This window comes from Odocoileus virginianus, chromosome 11 (assembly GCF_023699985.2).
Source record: "Odocoileus virginianus isolate 20LAN1187 ecotype Illinois chromosome 11, Ovbor_1.2, whole genome shotgun sequence".
Classification (NCBI taxonomy): domain Eukaryota; kingdom Metazoa; phylum Chordata; class Mammalia; order Artiodactyla; family Cervidae; genus Odocoileus; species Odocoileus virginianus.
This window is the reverse complement of record NC_069684.1, coordinates 40151396-40173001: the sequence shown is the minus strand read 5'-3', so window position 1 is coordinate 40173001 and position 21606 is coordinate 40151396. Positions and strand designations below refer to the sequence as shown.

The following is a 21606-nucleotide window of genomic DNA, read 5'->3' as shown; positions in this document are numbered from 1 at the left end:
AAAGTCAGTTCTTTTAGTTTATGGAAGTATAAAATAAACAGGCAGGCAGATAGATGGACAAATGAGTGAATAGTGAGGTGCCACCAGTATCTCAGCAGTTAGTTAAACAAAAACATCTTAACCTCACCATATTTGTAGTGTTGATTCATAAATTCTGTTTTAGTAATGTTGTTTAAACTGATTCTTAGTGTTATTTATTAGCAAAGAAATTTAACTTGTGTTGAAAATGAAAGGAGTCATAATAAAAGAGAAACAGAAGTGAAACTCTCCTCGTTTGCCACACCAATTTTAATGAGTCTGCCAGAATGATGTCTTTTCTCCTCATGGCTGTTCATTAACTTTGCAAGGGATTCTAATTCTAGATAAATTGAAAAGTTTATGGATATGAACAGTCACCATTGCAGTGTGGAATAAATTACCAAAAAAAGGAGAGAGCTCTATCCTGGGAGGATTTTTGAATTATCTTCAGTATTATATGTATTTTTTTTTAATCTGTAGGAATCCAGGTGAATAGTCATTTTCAACAAGAATTTCCCAGCCTACAGGCAGCTGGGGATCAGGAAAAAAAAGAAAAAGAAGCAAATGATGACAACTATGGACCTGGACCCAGTTTACGGCCACCAAGTAAGAATATTTTTTCTTAATAAAAATATGGAGTGAGATTATATTTGTGTTCTACTTCGATATAACCTGCCTGCTGCTTGTATGTAGTTTGAAAAAGCAGACAGTAACTGTAGTTGATTGCCACTCAGGTATGGTTTTTACATGAACAGCATTAGTTTAACTTGAGAACTTGTTGGAAGTATGTGTCTTGGCCCTCACACCCAACCTACTAAATCAAAAGTTAGCATTTTAACAAAATGACTAGGGAACTTATGTAAGTATTTGGTTATTTTTACAATAGTAAAAATGTTTAGCAAACCTCCCCAATATGCAAATGTTTGTGTATAAATTTTATCCATTCATTTGCTTTCTGCTAATATTCAGAGATCCCTTGCTTTCTGAATTCAAACTGAGGAGCTAATCAGTTTGGATGTAAGAGATACTTGTATTATGTGCATTATAAAGCAGAAACTAAAAATAGAAATGTAAAATCTTTGAGAGATTAATTAATGTTTTATTAGTTATGTTGGATTCATAGTGTTGTTACCAGACATCTCAAAGGACCCTGGACCCTGTACAGGGTATTACTCTTTACAGTAATAGTTACAAATCCATGTTTTTTTATAACCTGATACATTTTGTATTTCTTTGGCTCATTTCTTGTCAGGTCTGAGTAGATGATTTTTTTTTTTTAATTATTGTTATGTGGTTGATGAGTTTATATTCGGAACAGAGTGTTGGCTCCACAATTTTCTTGTTTAGTTTCTTGTCACTAGTTATCTGTTGCTGTGTAACGTATTTGGCAGCTTAAGATGACAAATTGAAATGGACATTTCAAACAGCTCTGAGGGTTAGGAATCTGGCAGCTACTTAGCTGGGGGTTCTGCCTCAGGTTTTGTTGGTTCTCTCTCATCAAAGTTACAGTGAAGCCCTCATCTGATGCTGACTTGACTAGGGCTGGTGTGTCAAGCTCTCGTGGCTCATTTGTGTGTGAGCAGCTCACAACATGACTTCCTCAGAAAAAATAAGGAGGGACAGATAAGGAAGGACAGACAAACATCTCTCACCCAAGATGGAAACCTCTAGGCTTTCATAGCCTGTTTCCAGAGAAGACCGCCAACACATCTGTCTTACTGTGCAGGTTACACAGACCGATCCTGACACACAGTTGGACTACACGGGGTGTGAATAGGAGGAGATAGGGACCACTTGAACCAAACAGGTTTTCCTTGTAAAACCGATTATCTGTTTTATTTGGTTACGTGTGGTTGAATCAGGTTACACAGACACTAAATCTGTGCACTTGGGCACATGTAATAGGAAGTAATAGACAGAAAATGAATCATGTGTCACTATCAGTCCTTTTGGGTTATAGAACTTTCCCTCAGGACTGCTCTGGTATAACTGCAGTTTTAATCTCTATATCAAAAACTGGTGAAGCTAGATAGGGAATTCCTAATATTTTCTTCCCCAACCCCAGTGTTTGCTTCTGGAGGTACCCTCTGAGGTATATCCTCTCTATTTTGGAAGCCACTGCTCTGACTACCTAAACACCTTCTATGCTTACTTGATTTCTAGTACAGACTAGATTAGACTACTATTCCTTTACTGTGCTTACTTGCTTAAATATTCTTGAAATATGCCTCACTTAGTTTCACTCTGTTCCATTTTGAGATTTCCTTTGTTTTCTTATTTTCCTGTCTCTCTTCATACCAGATGTTGCTTGTTGGAGAGAAGGTGGTAAATCTACTAGTTCATCTTTAACATCTGACCAAGATGAAAAGCCTGGCCAGGATGAAAGCACAGCTGGAACATCAGAGCAAAGTGATATCCTCAAAGTGGTGGAAAAGAGGATAGCTTGTGGTCCTCCACAGGCTAAACTGAATGGACAACAGCCTGCCCTTGCTTCCCAGTACAGAGCTATGATGCCTCCTTATGTGAGTGTTGTTGAATCCACAAAGGGTTAAGAGGTTTTTGGTCTGGATTCCAAGGAAAGAATTGGGATGGGAAAAGTTTAGGTCTTTATTTTCATTAACATCTAACTAAAAATTAACATTTCCTTTGATTATGAATTTAGGAATCAATCACAGCAGTACCTGAGTTTTACCCTTAATAGGCATCATAGATATTTTCATATAACATTACATTGTTTTAAGATACTGCAAATATTTTTTATACTCAGCATAACTTCAAAATAGTTATTAGTGTTACTTACTGAAGCATGCATGTTACTGTATCAGAAATTTTTTTTTATAATATCATGGTGACAATTTTAGTATAATTAATTTCTTAGTAATCCTGTGTTTTCAATTATGCATTTAAAAACATTTTTATGAGACGAGGGCCATAGGATTTATCAGACTGCTAAAGGGATTGTTCATGGCACAAAAAAGGTTAATACCTGCTTTAGTTCTAAAGTTTTTATTAATATACCTTTAAGTATTTTTAAAATCTTTTTATGATGAAATATTTTTAACATTCAAAAACAGAAATGATTAAAAGAAAGCATGAACTTTCTTCCTCCCATATCTGCCATACATCTTTAACAGTTATCAATTTGTGGTACATCTTGTTTCACTTACATTTCTCACCACCTAGGATTACTAAACAAGTCCTAGGTATATCATTTCATCCATATATATTTTAGGCTAGATTTTAAAACAGAAAGACTAGGGGGAAACTTACAGTGCCATTATCACACCTAAAAAAAATTACTCTTTAAATAGTTCCAGTTTCCCTGATTATCTCTTAATTATGATCCAGATACCACCTATTCTTGAGATTGGTTGATATTTTTCTTAGCAATTTTGTTATCTGTGGGTACTCCTTGTCCTCCATCTCTTATTATTTTCTTTGGAGCGTATCTATTACAGTTTGTTGCCCTATGGAGTTTCTCATAGTCTGGATTTTGCTGATTCTGTCCTTGTAGTTTCACTTAATATATATTTCTCAGGGGACTTCCCTGGCAGTTCAGTGGTTCCATACTCCCAGTGCAGGTGGCACAGGTTCGATCTCTAGTCAGCGAATTAGATTCCACATGCCACACATTGCACCCCAGCCTCAAAAAAAAGAAGCTAAGAATGGCAGGGGAAATTTAATTTTTAAAGTATATATTACTAAATATACTTCTGACCCCCATATTGCTCATAACTTTGATGCCCTCTTTTTGTTTGCTCTTAGTCTGCTGTGAAATTACATGGCGAGTTACATGTGTTCAAGTAAATAAATTTACATTTTATTTAACCATTCTAAGATAGAGGGAAATAAATTGTTAATACAATTGCTTATTGAATACTTTCATTAAAAATTGGGGTGTATGATAAGATCAGTCTTAAATGCTAACCTGACCTTGAATAATGATTTGCATCCAAATACTTGTCTCCTGATGTTTTTCTTTTTTTTTTTTTTTTTTCTCCTGATGTTTTTCAAGTTGTGCTTCCAAGGACCCCTGAATTTCCAGATGTGGGGGTGGGATAAGGGAAGGGAAGAGGGAAGACCAAGTGATCTTTGTTACCAATTTCATCAATGAATTTATTCAAATAAAGTGTTTCACTAAACAAACATTTTAAATATTATATATTGAGAACTTACAGTTGTTTCTACAATGTTTTTGAGGCAAATTCCTAAATTTTAAACATTTAACACCACACGAATTAATATCTATGCCTAAGTAATCAGCAGAAAGATCTAATGCAACTTAACCTATTAGTATTTGTCTCCAATTATCTATTTGCAAATTTCAGTGTGGAAGTGGGATGGAACCAAAAATTCTCTGGAGTATTCCCCAAACACAAAGCTTCCCCAGTTGAGTTTCAGCTGTTGCTTATCTTAATTAACTTTTGCTCCAACCCTGCTTAGAAATTTCTTCTTTACATAGCACAATCATATAAATAAACATAGCTTCTCTTCAAGTATGAAGTAATTTCCTCATCTAATGGTTTTTTTATTTTTAAAGAAAACCTACTCTATTTCAGGATCTAAATTATGTATTTAAGGTCATACTATTTCATTTTTTTAAAACATAATTTAACCTGGATATAAGCAGAGCAAATAACCAAGCACTGCTTGACATTTCTTCCCTTATAAATCATAAGATAATTCCCTTGGTATTGCTAGTTGTCTTCATAATCTATCTTACAAATTCTCCTAAAGTCAGATACACAGAGCTAAGTTCTCATGAAAAGCATCATCTTTGGGCCTTTGTATATAACTACTATCTGTGTAATAACTTGACTCAGAATCCACTTATGCCCTACCCATAGAAAATCTCTCAAATAGCTGCCTGCCCACTTCCTCCCTCACCTTTCTTGGGTTATGGGCTATCCTTGTATCTGAACTGAGTTCTTTACCAACAAATCTGCTCTCAGTTAATCTACTCTTGTGTTAGGATGAGGTTTCACATTATATCCTTTCACATCCTTAAACTTGGTTAAGAAAATTGAAGTTTTCTGAAGTGCATGCATGTTGTGTTTGTTATATTTTCAATTCAGTGCACAGTTATTTTTATGTAACTTTGTTAATGAGATAACAAGTTCTTAATATGATGTGTCCTAGTTCTTACATCTTTGTAATGACTTGGTAGAGGCAGTAGTTTTATAAATAGCTTGTTATTGACAGTGAATGATAATCTATACCAGTAGATAAAGTTTGATATTCACAGTGCTATTTATTTTAATCATTTCTATTTATTATAATTTCAGGCTTGGGGTAACATTTTTTTTTTAATAACTTGGTAACTAAATTTACCAATTTTTGTTTCCTTTATACAGATGTTTCAGCAGTATCCTAGGATGGCCTATCCTCCTCTACATGGTCCCATGAGGTTTCCACCTTCTTTATCTGAAACAAACAAGTAAGACTATTAAATGATTAAAGTTTGCAGGGTATAAAGATTTTCAGGAGGTTGAGTAGATTGTGAGGATTTATTATTCTGTCCTCAAGGTACATTTGTCATCAACAAGTAATTGGTTAGCTTTCATCAAGATAGAACAAATATACTTTATTCTTCTAAAACATTAAATCACTTGACATAAAATTCTGAAAACTAAAAATTGTGGCCCCTGAAATAGATGGTACTTGCTTACTCCTTCTTCCATGACAGTGATAAAACCCCCTTTTTTTCCCCTTAATTGTAAGCCTTGAGCATCCTCCTGAATGATGATTTTCCTTCAAGTTCTTTATTTTGAGATGAGTAGTACTCTTAGCCATGTAGACTTCTAATGTATATTTGTTTTATTTTAAATGCTTGAAAATTTTGCTGTTAAATATCTGCATGAGAAATATCGTTACATATTGTCTTAAATTTGTGTGTTAATCTTATAGTCTCTTCATGTCGATAAAGAATACTTTGTATATCACCGTGTAGAAAGTTTACTAATGTTGAACTGAAATTAACTAAATTCCAAGCTTTTAATATTTTCCTAATTTAGTATCATTAAAACTTGGTATCCTTTTTCTCTCATAACCTGTCACTGCTTAGAGGCCTTCGAGGAAGAGGCCCACCTCCTTCATGGGCCTCTGAGCCTGAACGTCCCTCCATCCTTAGTGCATCAGAACTAAAGGAGCTTGATAAATTTGATAACCTAGATGCTGAAGCTGATGAAGGTTGGGCAGGTAGGAGACAAGATTAATAAAGCACTTTTAGATTTTATACACTTTGAAACAGTCAGTCTGAATTCTCCTTAACTTAATAGGTGCTCAGATGGAAGTAGATTATACAGAACAGCTGAATTTCAGTGATGATGATGAGCAAGGAAGTAGTAGTCCTAAAGAAAACAGCAGGTAAGTTGTGATATCTGTTACTAATAATAGTGTGAATTTGTTAATGTAACATGGACTATTTATTTAATTTTATTTTTGCCTGCACTGGGTCTTTGTTGCTGCTCACAGGCTTTCTCTAGTCATGCACAGGCTTCTCTTTGCGGTGACTTCTTCTGTTGCGGAGCACGGGCTCTGGAGAGTGCAGGCTTCAGTAGTTGTGGCCTATGGGCTTAGTTGCCTCTTGGCATGTGGAATCTTCCTGGACCAGGGAGTTCAGGAAGTGAGTCCATGTCCCCTGCAGTGGCAGTTGGATTCTTAACCACTGGACCACCAGGGAAGTCCCATGTAAACCATTTATGCAAAGAGTTTTCATTAACAGTTATTTCCTCCCTGCTTATAGAATTTCTTTGTTCTACTCTGAGGATTTTTATTGAATGGGAAGTTGATTGATGAGCCAGATTTTCAAAGTATGAATAATCAAGCAATTAAGGGTCTGATATTTCTAAAGAGAATACTTATTTTTTAAAAAGAAGCTGTTTATATGGCTGAGTCCCTACCCCGTTCACCTGAAACTATCACAGCGTTGTTTGTTAATTGGCTATGAAGCCTGTATGCAGATCAGGAAGCAACAGTTAGAACTGGACATGGAACAACAGACTGGTTCCAAATAGGAAAAGGAGTACATCAAGGCTGTATATTGTCACCCTGCTTATTTAACTTATATGCAAAGTACATCATGAGAAACGCTGGGCTGGAAGAAGCCCAAGCTGGAATCAGAATTGCCGGGAAAAATATCAATAACCTCAGATAAACAGATGACACCACCCTTATGGCTGAAAGTGAAGAGGAGCTAAAAAGCTTCTTGATGAAAGTCAAAGAGGAGAGAGAAAAAGGTGGCTTAAAGCTCAACATTCAGAAAACTAAGATCATGGCATCTGGTCCCATCACCTCATGGAAAATAGATGGGGAGACAGTGGAAACAGTGTCAGACTTTATTTTTTGGGGCTCCAAAATCACTGCAGATGGTGACTGCAGCCATGAAATTAAAAGACGCTTACTCCTTGGAAGGAAAGTTATGACCAACCTAGACACCATATTAAAAAGCAAAGACATTACTTTGCCAACAAAGATCCATCTGGTCAAGTCTATGGTTTTTCCAGTGGTCATGTATGGATGTGAGAGTTGGACTGGGAAGAAAGCTGAGAGCCAAAAAATTGATGCTTTTGAACTATGGTGTTGAAGAAGACTCTTGAGAGTCCTTTGGACTGCAAGGAGATCCAACTAGTCCATCCTAAAGGAGATCAGTCTGGGTGTTCATTGGAAGGACTGATGCTGAAGCTGAAACTCCAATACTTTGGCCACCTCATGCAAAGAGTTGACTCATTGAAAAAGACCCTGATGCTGGAAGGGATTGGGGGCAGGAGGAGAAGGGGACGACAGAGGATGAGATGCCTGAATGGCATCACCAACTCGATGGGCATGAGTTTGAGTAAACTCTGGGAGTTTGTGATGGACAGGGAGGCCTGGTGTGCTGCAATTCATGGGGTCACAAAGAGTCGGACATGACTGAGCGACTGAACTGAATACAAAATAAAAAAGTTAAAAACTACATAGATGCTTGTCATCTAATGGAGATACTTTGAGAGACAGTATCAGGGATCATTTAAAACTTGTTCCTTGCTTGACCTGATCCATATTTATAAAATTGAAGAAAAATTACTTGGATTAGAACAGCTGCTTCAAGTCTTTGATTTTTTTTTTAAACTTAGCAAGGAACAATAAGTTCTTGGGAAATGGGAGCTTTTCCTCTTTTTTTTTTAACATAGGGGCAGTGAGGTCAGGAATATGTGGGTCATAAAGCATAAAAATTGGGCTCTTAAACAGGAGTCTGCATGTACACATTGGTATAGTTTTTCAGCCATAATATTATAATACCTTGCTGTTTGATGATCAGCTGTGAGATGCTTGTGATTTGTCATTACTTTTAAATACTATAGCTTGATTGCTCTTTTTCATTAAATCAGAACAAATTAGAGTAAATGAGAATACATTAATTATCTGGAGTATTAGTTGCATTCAGATGAGAGTTTTGGGTGGGAATAATAGAATAATAGAAAATGATGGAATCATATCATGTTTCAAGTGTGAGTGTCTGTATTTGACAAGTACTCTGTTGCACCTTATATCTTGTGATAATCTGGCCAAGCCCAGGCCCCATCACATTATAGATAATAGCGTATATTTCTTGAATGAATAAATTAGCACTGCTCAATTAAAAAGCCACCTCATTCCTTGATGCATTTTCCCCTGAAACTGTATGAAAGTAATGTCTTTTTAACATTGAAAAAATGCATTTACTTAACATTTATATTTTGTCTGTTCTACTTATTATTTCACTTGGGTTTTGATTCTTCAGTGAGGATCAAGGTTCAAAAGCCTCTGAAAACACTGAAAACCGAAAAGAACCAGATGAAGTTTCCAACACCAAATCATCATCTCAGATACCTGCCCAGCCATCGGTAGCAAAAGGTCCCTATGGGAAAGGACCACCATTTAATCAGGTTTGTTGGAATCATGAGATTCTTGTCACTGCAGACAAGGGACAAGGATGAGTTAATATTATAATCATAGAGTTGAAAAAAGACTTAGGAAATGGAAACTATATATTTTTTCTTAAAGAGACATAAACCATAGATTTATTGCATATGAACAGGAACTATCAATACTATAGTAGCTAAAAGTATCAAGTAGAAATTAAAGTTTCACTCTTTTCCTTCTTATAGCAGCTTGGTCAGGTCAAAGTGGAAGGATAAATTGTTTTTCCAAACAAGCGTAGCTGAAGTGCTCTAGAGTTTGTTGGATGCTTTGTAAATCCTAATTAGTATTCGTGTGTGAAATTATGTTATCCCAGTCGGGAAATCACTCTCGGGAGTAAAGAAATCTGTGAAGTCTGAGCTATTTTGAAGAACTTTTTTTTTTTTTAAAGAAGCATATGGGCAATAGATACACTTGATCTTGCTTCTAAAATGTAGTAAGAACTACATTACAATGCGAGAATTTAAAGGGGCTATCTTCCAGAAAGCCTACTTTAGTAATTTATGGTATATTCAGCATGAATTTGTTGAATTCATACAAAACAAATGGAGGAATGGTGCCCTCAGGGAGGTTAAAAATAAGTAGCAGTGATAGAGTGCACATAGTTCTTAGAAACTTCTATGTAAAAGATTTCATAAAAGACTTGCTACTTAAAGCAAGAGATAGCCAGTACAAAAAGGGAAGGGACCAATTCCTACTTCAGAGTAGAGAAGTATGAAAACTTCATGGAGAAAACATGGCCCTTGAAGAAGTCCCCAGCAGTACGATATCAGAGAGGAGTAAGAGAGCTGTGTTAAGAACTAGTAGTTTTTAAGTATTATATGCTATACCAGAAGTTTGAATTTCATAAGCCTTTAGTGAGTCACTGGAAAATAAACTTGTGAATTCTGGAAAAGCAGGTTTTTTAAAGTAATTTTTAAGTAAAACCTGTATTTTGTGTGACTTTTAACTGGCATAATAGGGAATGATGAAAGAACAGAAAAATATAAACAATATCTTGATGTATGTGTGTGATACTGATATATAAAAACAAGTGAATAGCCTATTCATATCTGGTTCCAATGTTTTAGATGTTTCTTTTCTTTACATAAACTTAAAAAGTTTAGTCTGCCACTAGGAAAAAAAGTTCCATAAAAAGAATTGGGCCTGTATAAATAAAAATATGAAATTAAAGGCATAATTCTCCACAGCCGAATTACTTGGGCTACAATTCTAGAATTTTTACACTAAGAATCTACTCTTAACAAAGTTATTTTGTGACTGTAACCTTATTGAAATACCTGAGTGATTCTATAGAATGTAGTTATATTATAGGGACTGATGTACTTTTATTTAAAAAGGAAAAGAGTAATGATGTTTTACTTTTTGCAGTCTTTTGGTCTCACTGAAAAACATTACAGTCAGAAATATTTGAAGTAGATATTTTTTATCTTATTTTGTAAAAATTCTTTTCTTTATAATAGGAACGTGGACCATCGTCACACTTGCCACCACCTCCAAAGTTGCTTGCACAGCAGGTAAATCTTAACTAAATGCTTGTTAATGGTCTGTAGGTATTATTTGCCCTTTTTGTTACAGTGAAAGGGTTCTGTGTTTATTATTGATAATTTTTATGAGATAGTTATTGACTTTACTTTGTAGCTGCACCTCTTTCTTTAGCCTTTCCCTCTTCCCTCTCAGCTGATTAGCATGCTCCTAATTTTTCTAAGAAAATAAGAAGCACCTGTTCTTCCCAATCAAGTACCTTTCCTGTTCTTACTTTTTTCTATTGTCCTTGTTCCTTAGGACCACCTTTCTACTTGTTCCCTGGATCCCATCTTTGTCAATTACCAGTAATATTGTCTCACATTTAAGAAATGTTTTTTTAAACACCAACCCTTCTTCAACTTCTACTATACTCCACACCCCACACCCCCCATCACCACCACCAGTTTCTTCCCTATATCTCTGTTCTCCTTCATGGCAAAATTGTTTTAGTGAGTTCTTTACACTTACTGCCATCACTTTCTCATTAACCCTCTCCAGTTATACTTTCATCTCCCAGTATACCATTGAAAATGTTATTATCAAGGTTAGTAATGACTGTTCCATCTTGCCACAATCAGTTCTCTTGTATTCATTTACTTAATCTCAGCAGCAGTTAGTATAGGTAATCTCTTCATCCCTCCATCCTTCTAAAATTTTGCTTTTGAGATATCACAGATATTAGCTGTTCACAGGCCTTCTTTCCCTGATCACTCTGCTATGATAGGTGCACGTACCACCACCATCATCTCCACTAGTCATTTTCCTTTTAACCACTGCATGGTCTTTGAAGCATTTCTATACACATACAAGCTAAAACTAAAATATCTATCAGAAAATGTAGAAGAAAGTCTTTATGAACTTGGGCCAACAAAAATGTCTTGGATGAGACAAAAAAGACATGAATTAGAAAGAAGAGATTGATCAGTTTGATTTATGAAAAACATCTCTAAGGCAAACAAAAGATATCACAGGAAAAATACTAGTAATTCATCTGGCAAGGAACTTATATTGGGCGGGGGGGGGGGGGGGGTGGGAGGGTGCACGTACGTGTATTTAAAAACTCTTACAATTCAACGAGACCAAGAAGTCCAACAGAATGATTTGAACATTGATTTCATAAAAGAAGGTATACAGATGGCTAATAAGCACATGAAAAAAATGTTCAATATGTTTAGTTCCCAGCAAAATGAAAAAATAAAACCACATTGAAATTTTGTTACACGTCCAAAATTTTCAAGGTTGATGGTACCAGATGTTGGCAAGTGACACCAAGAGCAGGTGATACCCTCATACATTGCTGTCGGAGCCTTAAAACCTGTAATCACTTTGGAAAACAGTTTGGCAGTTTCTTATAAAGTGAAATACATAGTTGCTATATGACTTGGCAGTTCCATTCCTGAGTATTCATCTAAAGAAAATGAAAAGCATGCATTTACACAATACTTAAGCAGGAATGCCTGTAGCTGTCTTATTCCTAGTTAAAAAACCAGAAGCAATCTGAATGTATGTGCATCCATAGATGAAACAGTATGCCTGTGATGCCATGGTATTCAGCAAAAGAATTGAGCAAGCAGTTGTTGCACATAGTGACCCAAAAAACCGTTACCCTGAGCACCAGAAGCCAGATACAAAACAGCATAACTTATTGTATCCATTTTTGTGAAACTTTAGGAAAGGCAGAACTACTCTATACTACAGAAGTAGATTACTGGTTGCATAGGGTCAGGTATTCATACAGAGGAATACAGAGGACTGAGGAAAATGCTCTATATGTTGAATGGGGCAGTAGTTACATAAGTTTATCATTTGTCCAAACTCATAAAACTATACAGTTAAAATATATGCATCACATTTTATGTAAATTACATTTCAGTAAAGTTGCTTTTCAAAAAAATGCTTACCCTGTGAGTTTACAGTATACATTAGGTGTGCTTATATAATTACTTTGTTTTTGCAGCTTGTCTTTGAGGTATAGATTAACAATACCAGAGAGATGAAGCAGTTTTTCTAAGATATCACTGTTAGTAAATGGTAGACTCTGGATTCATGGTTTGGTTGGTTGTTTTTAGTATTCAGTCCAGTGTTTTCACCACATCATTGTTTTCTCTTTTGTAGGAATTCTGAATGGTTACGTGGCTTTTAAGGTTTCTTCACCTTTATAGCTATTAAAAATCAGTATTTTTAAAGCACATTTTTAAGTTCCTTGGTGTTTCAGCTCTTCATGTGCTTTTTTTCATTCTGCTTGTCTTTGCAAAGTTGCTGGCATTGATTTTAGACTTTGTGGTAATTGTTTTAGAACACATTAATTGAAAATTAAATTAGTAAAAAGTCTCTCAGGTGACCCCCTCTCCACCATGGGCTCTAGATATGAATCTCTGTTTAAACATAGACTTCTCAAAAAAAAAAAAAAAGAATTCTCTACCCAGGCTGCTTTCTAGGAATTTCCTCTCCTTTGGCATGTCAGCAGCAGTGTCTCTATGTTCTTCACTTAGCATCTTTGACTATGCACTCTTTCCTTATAACTGTACCCCGATCTTGGCTCATGTGATGCCGTGTTGCATCTATGGACTTTTCTCCCTCTTTAAGCATTCTGTCTATAGCAGTTACTACTAAAGCACTCGTATTCTAAATTTCCTTTGTCTCTAAATTTAGATTTTGAAGTACATGTTGTGGCAGCTTCTAATTTTACTCAGCAAATACTGAGTGAGCAGTAATGTCTGGCACAATAGATAAGTACATGCTCAGTAAATATTAGATGGCTGGATTAACTATTCTAGAAACTTATCTAGATATACTCTCTTCCCCACATTGATTTTGCATTTAATGTGTATATTTTCCAGGGAAATTTCTGATACTCTGTGGAGAGTTTTGCTCCTGCTATATGTCTGTGATATATCCTGTGTTGTCATACTCATCTGAGAATTTATTTTAAAATTTCAGCATCCTCCTCCAGACCGACAGGCAGTACCTGGAAGACCAGGCCCTTTCCCCCCCAAGCAGCAGGTCCCAGATGAAGATGAAATATGGAAGCAAAGAAGAAGGCAACAGTCAGAACTTTCTGCAGCAGTGGAACGTGCTCGTAAACGGCGTGAAGAGGAAGAGCGAAGAATGGAAGAACAAAGGAAGGCCGCATGTGCAGAGAAACTTAAACGACTGGATGAAAAGCTTGGCATAGTGGACAAACAACCCTCTCCAGAGGAAATTAGAGAAAGGGAGCGAGAAAAAGAACGAGAAAAGGAACGGGAACGTGAGAAAGAACTTGAAAAAGAACAAGAGCAGGAGCGAGAGAAGGAGAGGGAGAAAGAAAGGGAAAGGCAACAGGAAAAGGAAAAAGAACTGGAGCGAGAACAGGAAAAACAGAGAGAAATGGAGAAGGAAAGAAAGCAAGAAAAAGAGAAGGAGCTAGAACGGCAGCAAGAAAAGGAAAAAGAACTGCAAAAGGCAAAAGAACAGGAAAAGGAATGTGAGTTAGAGAAGAGAGAGAGAGAGAAAGTGGACGAAAAAATTGAACACAAAGAACCTACTTCAGAACCTATGGTAGAAAAACCAGAAAGTGAAAACAACTGTAACAAAGGTATGATAGTCTTGTTTGTCCTTATATAAGCTTTGCAAAAGGCTTCCTATTACTTACATTGTGAACGTTGAATGTTCGTGTATTTTTAAAATATGTAATCCAAATAAAAGTGATTGATGTGTTTTGGTTATAGATTGAATTTAATTGGATACTTTTTTTAAATTGAATTCTTGAAAATGTGGGTTGTTTTCTGTAATATTTTTATTATGATAAAATTCATATAACATAAAATTTAGCATCTTAACCATTTTTTATTAAAATGGTATTAAAAGCACTCATAATGAACCATCACTGCCATCTATCTCAGGACTCCTTTCATCTTGTGAAATCAAAATTCTGTATCTGTTAAACAATAACTGGGTGGTGATTCTGCTTCCTTCCCGTGGGTCTGATTGTGACTGTTGTCAGTGCCTCATGTGGGTGGAATCATACAGTATTTGTCTTTTTGTGACTGACATTTTTGTTTATCATAATGTCCTTAAGTTTCATCAGTTGTAGCATGAGTGAAAGAAAAAAAGATAGAATTTCCTTCCTTTTTAAGTCTACTAATTCATCATATAAATGCACACACACACCATATTTTGCTTACCCAATCTGTTGATGGACACTGGGGTTGATTCTGTGTTTTACATATTTTGAATAATATTGATGTGACTGTGAGCGTACAGATATTTCTTTGAGACCCTACTTTCATTTCTTTTCAGTCAGGCATACCTCAGAGATGTTGCAGGTTTGTTCCAGACCACAACAATAAAGCAAGTCATGTAAATTTTTTGATTTCCCAGTGCATATAAAAGTTATATTTACACTATTCTACAAGGAGGCCTGGCATGCTTCGATTCATGGGGTCGCAAAGAGTCAGACACAACTGAGCAACTGAACTGAACTGATAGACTCTTAAGTGTCCAGTAGCATTCTGTTTAGAAATATGTATATATGTGTATATATATATAGTAGGTACATACCTTAATAATACTTTATTCCTAAAAGTGCTAACCATCACTAACCCTTTAGTGAGTCATGATCTTTTTGCTGGTGTGGGAGAGTATTGCATCAGTGTTAATGCTGCTGATGATCCGGGTGGTGGTTGCCAAAGGTTGGAATGGTAGCTGTGGCAAATGTCTTAAGATAGCAATGAAGTTTGCTGCATCAGTTGGCTCTTATTTTACAAATGATTTGTCTATAGCATCAATGCTGTTTCATAACTTTTATCCACAAAAAATCTTTCAAAATTGGAGTCAGTCCTCTCAAACCCTGCTGATTCTTTACCAAGTAAGTTTATGTAATAATATTCTAAATCTTTTGTTATCTTTTTAACAGTCTTCATAGTCATCCCCAGGAGTAGATTTCCATCTCTAAAACTACTTTCTTCATTCATCCATTGGAAAGCAGCTTATTATCTATTCAAGTTTTATCATAAGATTGCAGCAATTCAGTTGTATCTTGGCTCCACTTCAGATTCTAGCTCTCTCGCTGTTTCTACCACATCTGCAGTTACTTTTCCACTGCAGTCTTGAACCCCTCACCTCAAAATTGTCCAATACTAAGTTGAATAAAAGTAGCAAGAGGAGGCACCTTTGTCTTCTTCTGATCTTGCAGATGATCTCAGCTTGTCAACATTGAGTGTGGTGTTAGCTGTGGGTTTCTGATAAGTGGATTTTATTATGTTGAAGTAGTTTCCTTCTATTCCTAGTTTGAGTACTTTTATCATAAAAATGTGTTGAGTTTTGTCAAAAATCCTTTTCTGTATTAATTTTGATGATCATGTTATTTTCCCTTCATTCTGTCAATGTGTAGTATATTGATCAATCTGTATATATTGAAGCTGGAGAAGGCAATGGCAACCCGCTCCAGTACTCTTGCCTGGAAAATCCCATGGACGGAGGAGCCTGGTAGGCTGCAGTCCATGGGGTCACTAGGAGTTGGACACGGCTGAGAGAGTTCACTTTCACTTTTTACTTTCACGCATTGGAGAAGGAAATGGCAACCCACTCCAGTGTTCTTGCCTAGACAATCCCAGGGACGGGGGAGCCTGGTGGGCTGCTGTCTGGAGTCGCACAGTCGGACATGACTGAAGCGACTTAGCAGCAGCAGCAGCATATGTTGAACCATCCTTGCATCCCAGGAATATGTGCCACTTGGTAATGGTAATTAGTATAATTTCAGTATATTGCTAAATTCTGTTTTCTAGTATTTTGTTGAGAATTTTTGCATCAGTGTTCATAAGAGGTATTTGTATTTATCTGCAGTTTTCTTGTGTCCTTGTTTGGCTTTGGTATTATGGTGATGCTGGTCTTGTAAGTTAATTAGGAAGTGTTCCCTCCTCTTCAGTTTTTGGAAAAGTTTGAGAAGAATTGATGTTAGTTTTTTAAATGTTTGGTGGAATTCATCAGTGAAGCCATCAGGTCCAGGACTTCTCTTTGCTGCAAGGTTTTTGATTGCCAAGTCAATCTCCTGACTAGTTAAAAGTCTGTTCACATTTTATATTTCTTTGCGATTTTTAGTCTTGGTAGATGTTTTTGTTCTGGAGACTTTGTACATTTCATCTAGGTTATCCAGTTCGTTGATGTACAGTTGTTCATAGTTCTCTCATAATCCTTTTTATTTCTGTAGAATTGGTAGTAATGTCCCATTTTCATTTCTAATTTTAGTAATTTGAGACTTTTTTTCCTTAGTTTACTCTCCCAGCTAAATATTTGTCAATTTTGTAGAGCTTGTCAAAGAACCAGCTTTTGTTTTCATTGATTTTTCTATATTTTTCTGTTCTCTATTTTCTTGATCTCTGCTGTGAATTTTATTTCCTTCTAGTAACTTTGCGTTTGGTTCTTATTCTCATTCCTTAAGTCATAACTCTAGGTTATTGATTTTGAGAGCTTTCCTGTTTTTCTTTAATGTAACCATTTATAGCTATAAATTCCCCGCTTCACTTTTCCTGCATCCTGTAAGTTTTTGTATGTTGTGTTTTTGTTTTCATTCATCTCTTAGGTATTTTCCAACTTCCCTTACACTTTCTTTTTTAATTTTTTGGTTGTTTAAGAATGTTATTTAATTTCCTGGAGAAGGAAATGGCAACCCATTCCAGTGCTCTTGCCTGGAAAAGTCCATGGACAGAGGAGCCTGGCAGGCTGCAGTCCATGGGGTTACATGACTGAGCATACATGCATGAGGGTGGAGAGAAATGGGTTAGTAGCAATAAACTGGTAGAACTGAAAAAAAAAAAGTAATTTCCACAAATTTATGAATATTCCTCACTTCTCTATTGGTTTCTAACTTCTTTCCATTTTGGTTAGAGAAAAAACTTTCTGTATATGTCTTTTGAACTCTTGAGAGTTAATTTGGGTCCTAACATTGTCTATTCTGAAAATGACCTTGAAAAGAATGTGCTGTTTTTGGGTTGAATGTTCTGTATATGTCTGTGAATCTAGTTGGTTTGGTGGTGGTTTAGTCACTAAGTCATGTCTGACTCTTGCGACCCCATGGACTATAGCCTGACAGGCTCCTCTGTCCATGGGATTCTCCAGGCAAGAATACTGGAGTGGGTTGCCATTTCCTTCTCCAAGGGATCTTCCCGACCCGGGAATCAAACCTGGGCCTCCTGCACTGTAGGCAGATTCTTTACCAACTGAGCTATCAGGAGAGCCCAAAGTTGGTCTAGTTGGTTTATTAAGTCCTTTTTCCTTACTTCTTTGTGGCTGTTCTGTTCATCATTGAGATGGGGTTGTTGAAGCCTCTAAATGTGCAAGTAATGTATCCCCCAGTATTTTGCATCATAGGTTTTTTTTGATGGTCCTGTTACTAGGTGTGTAAATGTTTATAATTGTTGTATCTTGCTGTATTGAACCTTTTATTAGTTTTTAATAACCTTCTTTGTCTCTTGTAAAACTTTGATTTAAAGTCAGTTTTATCTCAGTGTAGCCACCCTGCTCTCTTTTAGTTACTATTTCTATGGAATATCTTTTCATTTTCAGTTTATTTATATCTTTGGATCTCAAGTGAGTTTATTGTAGACATCATATAGTTAGATGACCTTCAGTTCTATTGTGTCAGCAAAATAGTATTGGCTTCATACTTAGATGCTGATTCTTTTACCCTTTTCTGATTCCACAGCATCTAGCTAAATGAAATCTCCTTTGTTTATACATTGGCTAATACCTCTAAAATTTAAGTTGAATAGAGCTTAGTGGGAATTTTGGATTGTCATAATTAAATGACTGCTCTGTTCATAATTTCATATTTGTTTTTCTATCAGCTTAGATATATAAAAGCTTTCATAGGTCATCTATATGCTTACCAAAATGCTTCCCACCCCCCCCCCCAAAAAAAAAAAAAAAAACTTTGCTGGACTTCCCTGGTAGTCCAGTGGTTAATACTCTGTGCTTCCACCACAGGAGGCATGGGTTCATACCTGTTGATGTGTGGGGCTCCCCTCCCCCACCAAAAAAAAGCCTTTGCTGGCTATAATTAGCTGATGTGTTCTTCCCAAAATTGGCTCATAAACTCTAAATTAATAGAACTATGCTCGAAATTTAAAGTTTGGTCTTAGTAAACAGTGATTTAAGATAGAAATAGTTTTATTTCAGTACATTTCTGTTATGGAAATACTGAAATTTTTTTTAACCATGAAACCCATGCTATTTCTATAAGACAATGCTGCTTGAAGTTCTAAAGCTATTTAAAGTTTTCCTTTAAGTTTTTAGTCTATATTCTGAGTTACCTTCAAATTTGATCCTTAATGTCACTGTAAAGAGAAGTAAGAGTGTTTTATCTCAACTTTTTCTTTACTCAACTTTTTTAGAAAATGAGATATAGCCCGTGCAGATTGTTGAGTTACCAAATCTCACAGATTTCTTTTTTTTTTTTTTTTTTCAGATTTCTTATATTAAGCAGTCTAGAGATAATATGATGTTGATTATGGGCTTTTATTATGTATCCTAAGCACTTAGCTCGAAACACTTAAAAAAGGCAAAGCAAAATTTCTCACCACAGAAATGAAAAATATTTTTATACTTTAAAATTGATGAATTCTGAAAGAACAATCTTAGAGAATTTTATTCGCAGTTAATGAGAAAAGACCATGAATTAGAAATAAGGAAATTTATTTTAGTCATAGTTTTGCAAGCAAATACTTGTATTGACCCTGATTAATTTACTGTCAACAGCGACTATATATTATACATGAACTAATTTTGGTTTTGTTTTTAGTGATCATTATTTAGTGGCATTTTTCTTTTCATTCGCATTTTATATGTCCTCTGATGGCAGTTTAACTCTAGCTGGGTTTACCAGTAAGGTGTACACATTTCATTTTTAAATGTCGCACCTTCTTGGCTCTCTTTTTCCCTCTAATATTTTATCATTTTTAAAACATTTTTAATATTGAATGTAATACAAAGTGTGACTTTTGATTCTTTACTGCATGGTTTTACACTGTCTTTACGTTAGCTTTCCCCTTAAAATTCACCTCTGGTTCTCTGAGAAAAGAATTTATAACATAACATGGCTTTGTAGTTGTAACAAGTGGCATTTTCTAGAATGAATATAACTCTGGTTTTCTTTGGGATGAGAACTTTTTTTGGGTGAGGGGATGTGTATGGTTCTGCTTTTTGTATATCATAATTGATACCCTTTACATAGAACAATGATTTATATATTTGAAGATACTGTGGTGATCATTCGGTTGTCATGATCATTCATTTTATGATCATTAAAATGAATGATCATAGTTTAGATTCATTCGTTTTCTTTATAGATAATAATCCCCTGATCAGAAAAATTTTATAAACCATGTTCTATTTTAAGTATTTATAGACCATTCTTGTTTTCATCTAAATGCTAATGAACCACAAGTAAATGTTGACAGTAGTTTTAATATTTCTTGAAACAGTGAAAAATAGATAGAACTTGAAATGGTTTATTATCACAAAATATCAAGTACAGACTTTTGCATGATCAAGCATCTGGGCATGTGAGTTCTATCTTAAGAATCCAGCTTTGAGAAAATCTGAGGTTTTGTTAAACTAATGTTACCTCATTACATTGATGGTTACCAATATTAAAATACAAAATGGTGTTTTGGAGTAAGGATACTTTCTTCCTCATTAACTTTTAAAATATATCTGATTATGTCACTCCAGTATGAACAGCATGTATTAATGTTAAGTGTCATAGATGAGTATCATTATCTTTCACCTTTTCTTTGGGCAGAGGATGACCCAGTTTTCACTAGACAAGATAGCAATCGCAGTGAAAAGGAGACCATGCAGATAGCACATGAAACAGAACCAGAATCAGGATCTCAGCCTCGGCCTGCTGTATTATCTGGCTATTTTAAACAGTTTCAAAAGTCTTTACCACCACGATTCCAGCGGCAGCAGGTAACAATAAAAACATTTTATCTTGTACATGTGATTTAAAAGGTTGATTGTTCAGTAGCATGAGAAATAATTTAACATAAAATTCAAAATACTCAAAACATACAGATTTCCTCTGAAAAGTTTGCCTCTTTTAAATTAGTAAAAGTTTGTTGATATGGGCTTTATACGTTCCTTTTTTTCTTCTGCCTCATCTTCCTTTCTAGGAAATGGTTTCTTGCAGTATAATTGATGAGTGATTAGTTGCTGAAGTATAAGGCAGAATGTCATAACTGAACCTTTGTTCTCTTGTCTTGCCATCTCTCACTGTCAAATGTGTTTTGAGTTCTTTTCCCTCAGAGTTTCAAAAAAGCCTGTTTTCCTATATGATTGGTTGTATTAATTTATCACATGGAACCAAAGGCTCAAAATGTGAGATCCTGCCTATATTTTCAGGAACAGATGAAGCAGCAGCAGTGGCAGCAGCAGCAACAGCAAGGTGTGCTTCCACAGACGGTTCCTTCTCAGCCGTCCAGCAGCGCTGTCCCTCCACCACCACATAGACCTCTTTACCAGCCCATGCAACCTCACCCCCAGCATTTGGCTTCCATGGGTTTTGATCCAAGGTGGCTCATGATGCAGTCATACATGGATCCTCGAATGATGTCAGGTAGACCTGCTATGGATATCCCGCCCATTCATCCTGGTAAGTTGGAATGGCATCGTCTCCTGGCTTACTTGCAGTTGTGGAAGTTTAGAGTTTTTCATTTTCCCCACAATTTTGGTCTTACTTCCTTTGAGAGTTAAAATCTAGTAAGAACTTATATAGGACTTCTTAGTCATAAAATGATGTATCTTCTTTCAGCACAGAGTAGTTAAATTCCAGATACTGTACCAACAGTGTGGTAAGACTGAAATACTATACTCTCTGTTTTGTGATTATTATTTCAAAAATTTCAGATGGTAAATTACTATCTTAGTTATAATATCTATTGTTTGCTGCATTGTTTTCATTCTTTGAGGCGTTTCAGCATTTTAATTTTATCCATATGTTATATATTACAGCTATCTCCTCTGTCATTTACCAGCCTACCACCTGAATTTCCTAATAGGTTAGCTAAAAACAAATAAGATAGCTGTGTTTATCAGAATAAATTCAGATAATCCAGTACCAAGATGGTATAGAGGAAAATTTAG

The 21606-nt window shown here is 35.7% G+C and overlaps 1 protein-coding gene across 12 annotated transcripts in view; it reads left to right on the top strand.

Moving 5' to 3' along the window:
• PRRC2C (proline rich coiled-coil 2C) overlaps nt 1-21606 on the top strand; it is a 100146-nt gene that overhangs the window by 29991 nt on the left and 48549 nt on the right. For all 12 annotated transcript variants that reach the window (XM_020872078.2, XM_020872056.2, XM_070474332.1 and 9 more), the window contains exons 5-14: nt 499-624; nt 2320-2540; nt 5373-5455; nt 6083-6216; nt 6297-6384; nt 8780-8924; nt 10422-10475; nt 13426-14059; nt 20264-20433; nt 20866-21115. In XM_020872078.2, coding sequence (XP_020727737.2) covers nt 499-624; nt 2320-2540; nt 5373-5455; nt 6083-6216; nt 6297-6384; nt 8780-8924; nt 10422-10475; nt 13426-14059; nt 20264-20433; nt 20866-21115 — 1905 coding nt within the window. The remainder of the gene's footprint in view (nt 1-498; nt 625-2319; nt 2541-5372; nt 5456-6082; nt 6217-6296; nt 6385-8779; nt 8925-10421; nt 10476-13425; nt 14060-20263; nt 20434-20865; nt 21116-21606) is intronic.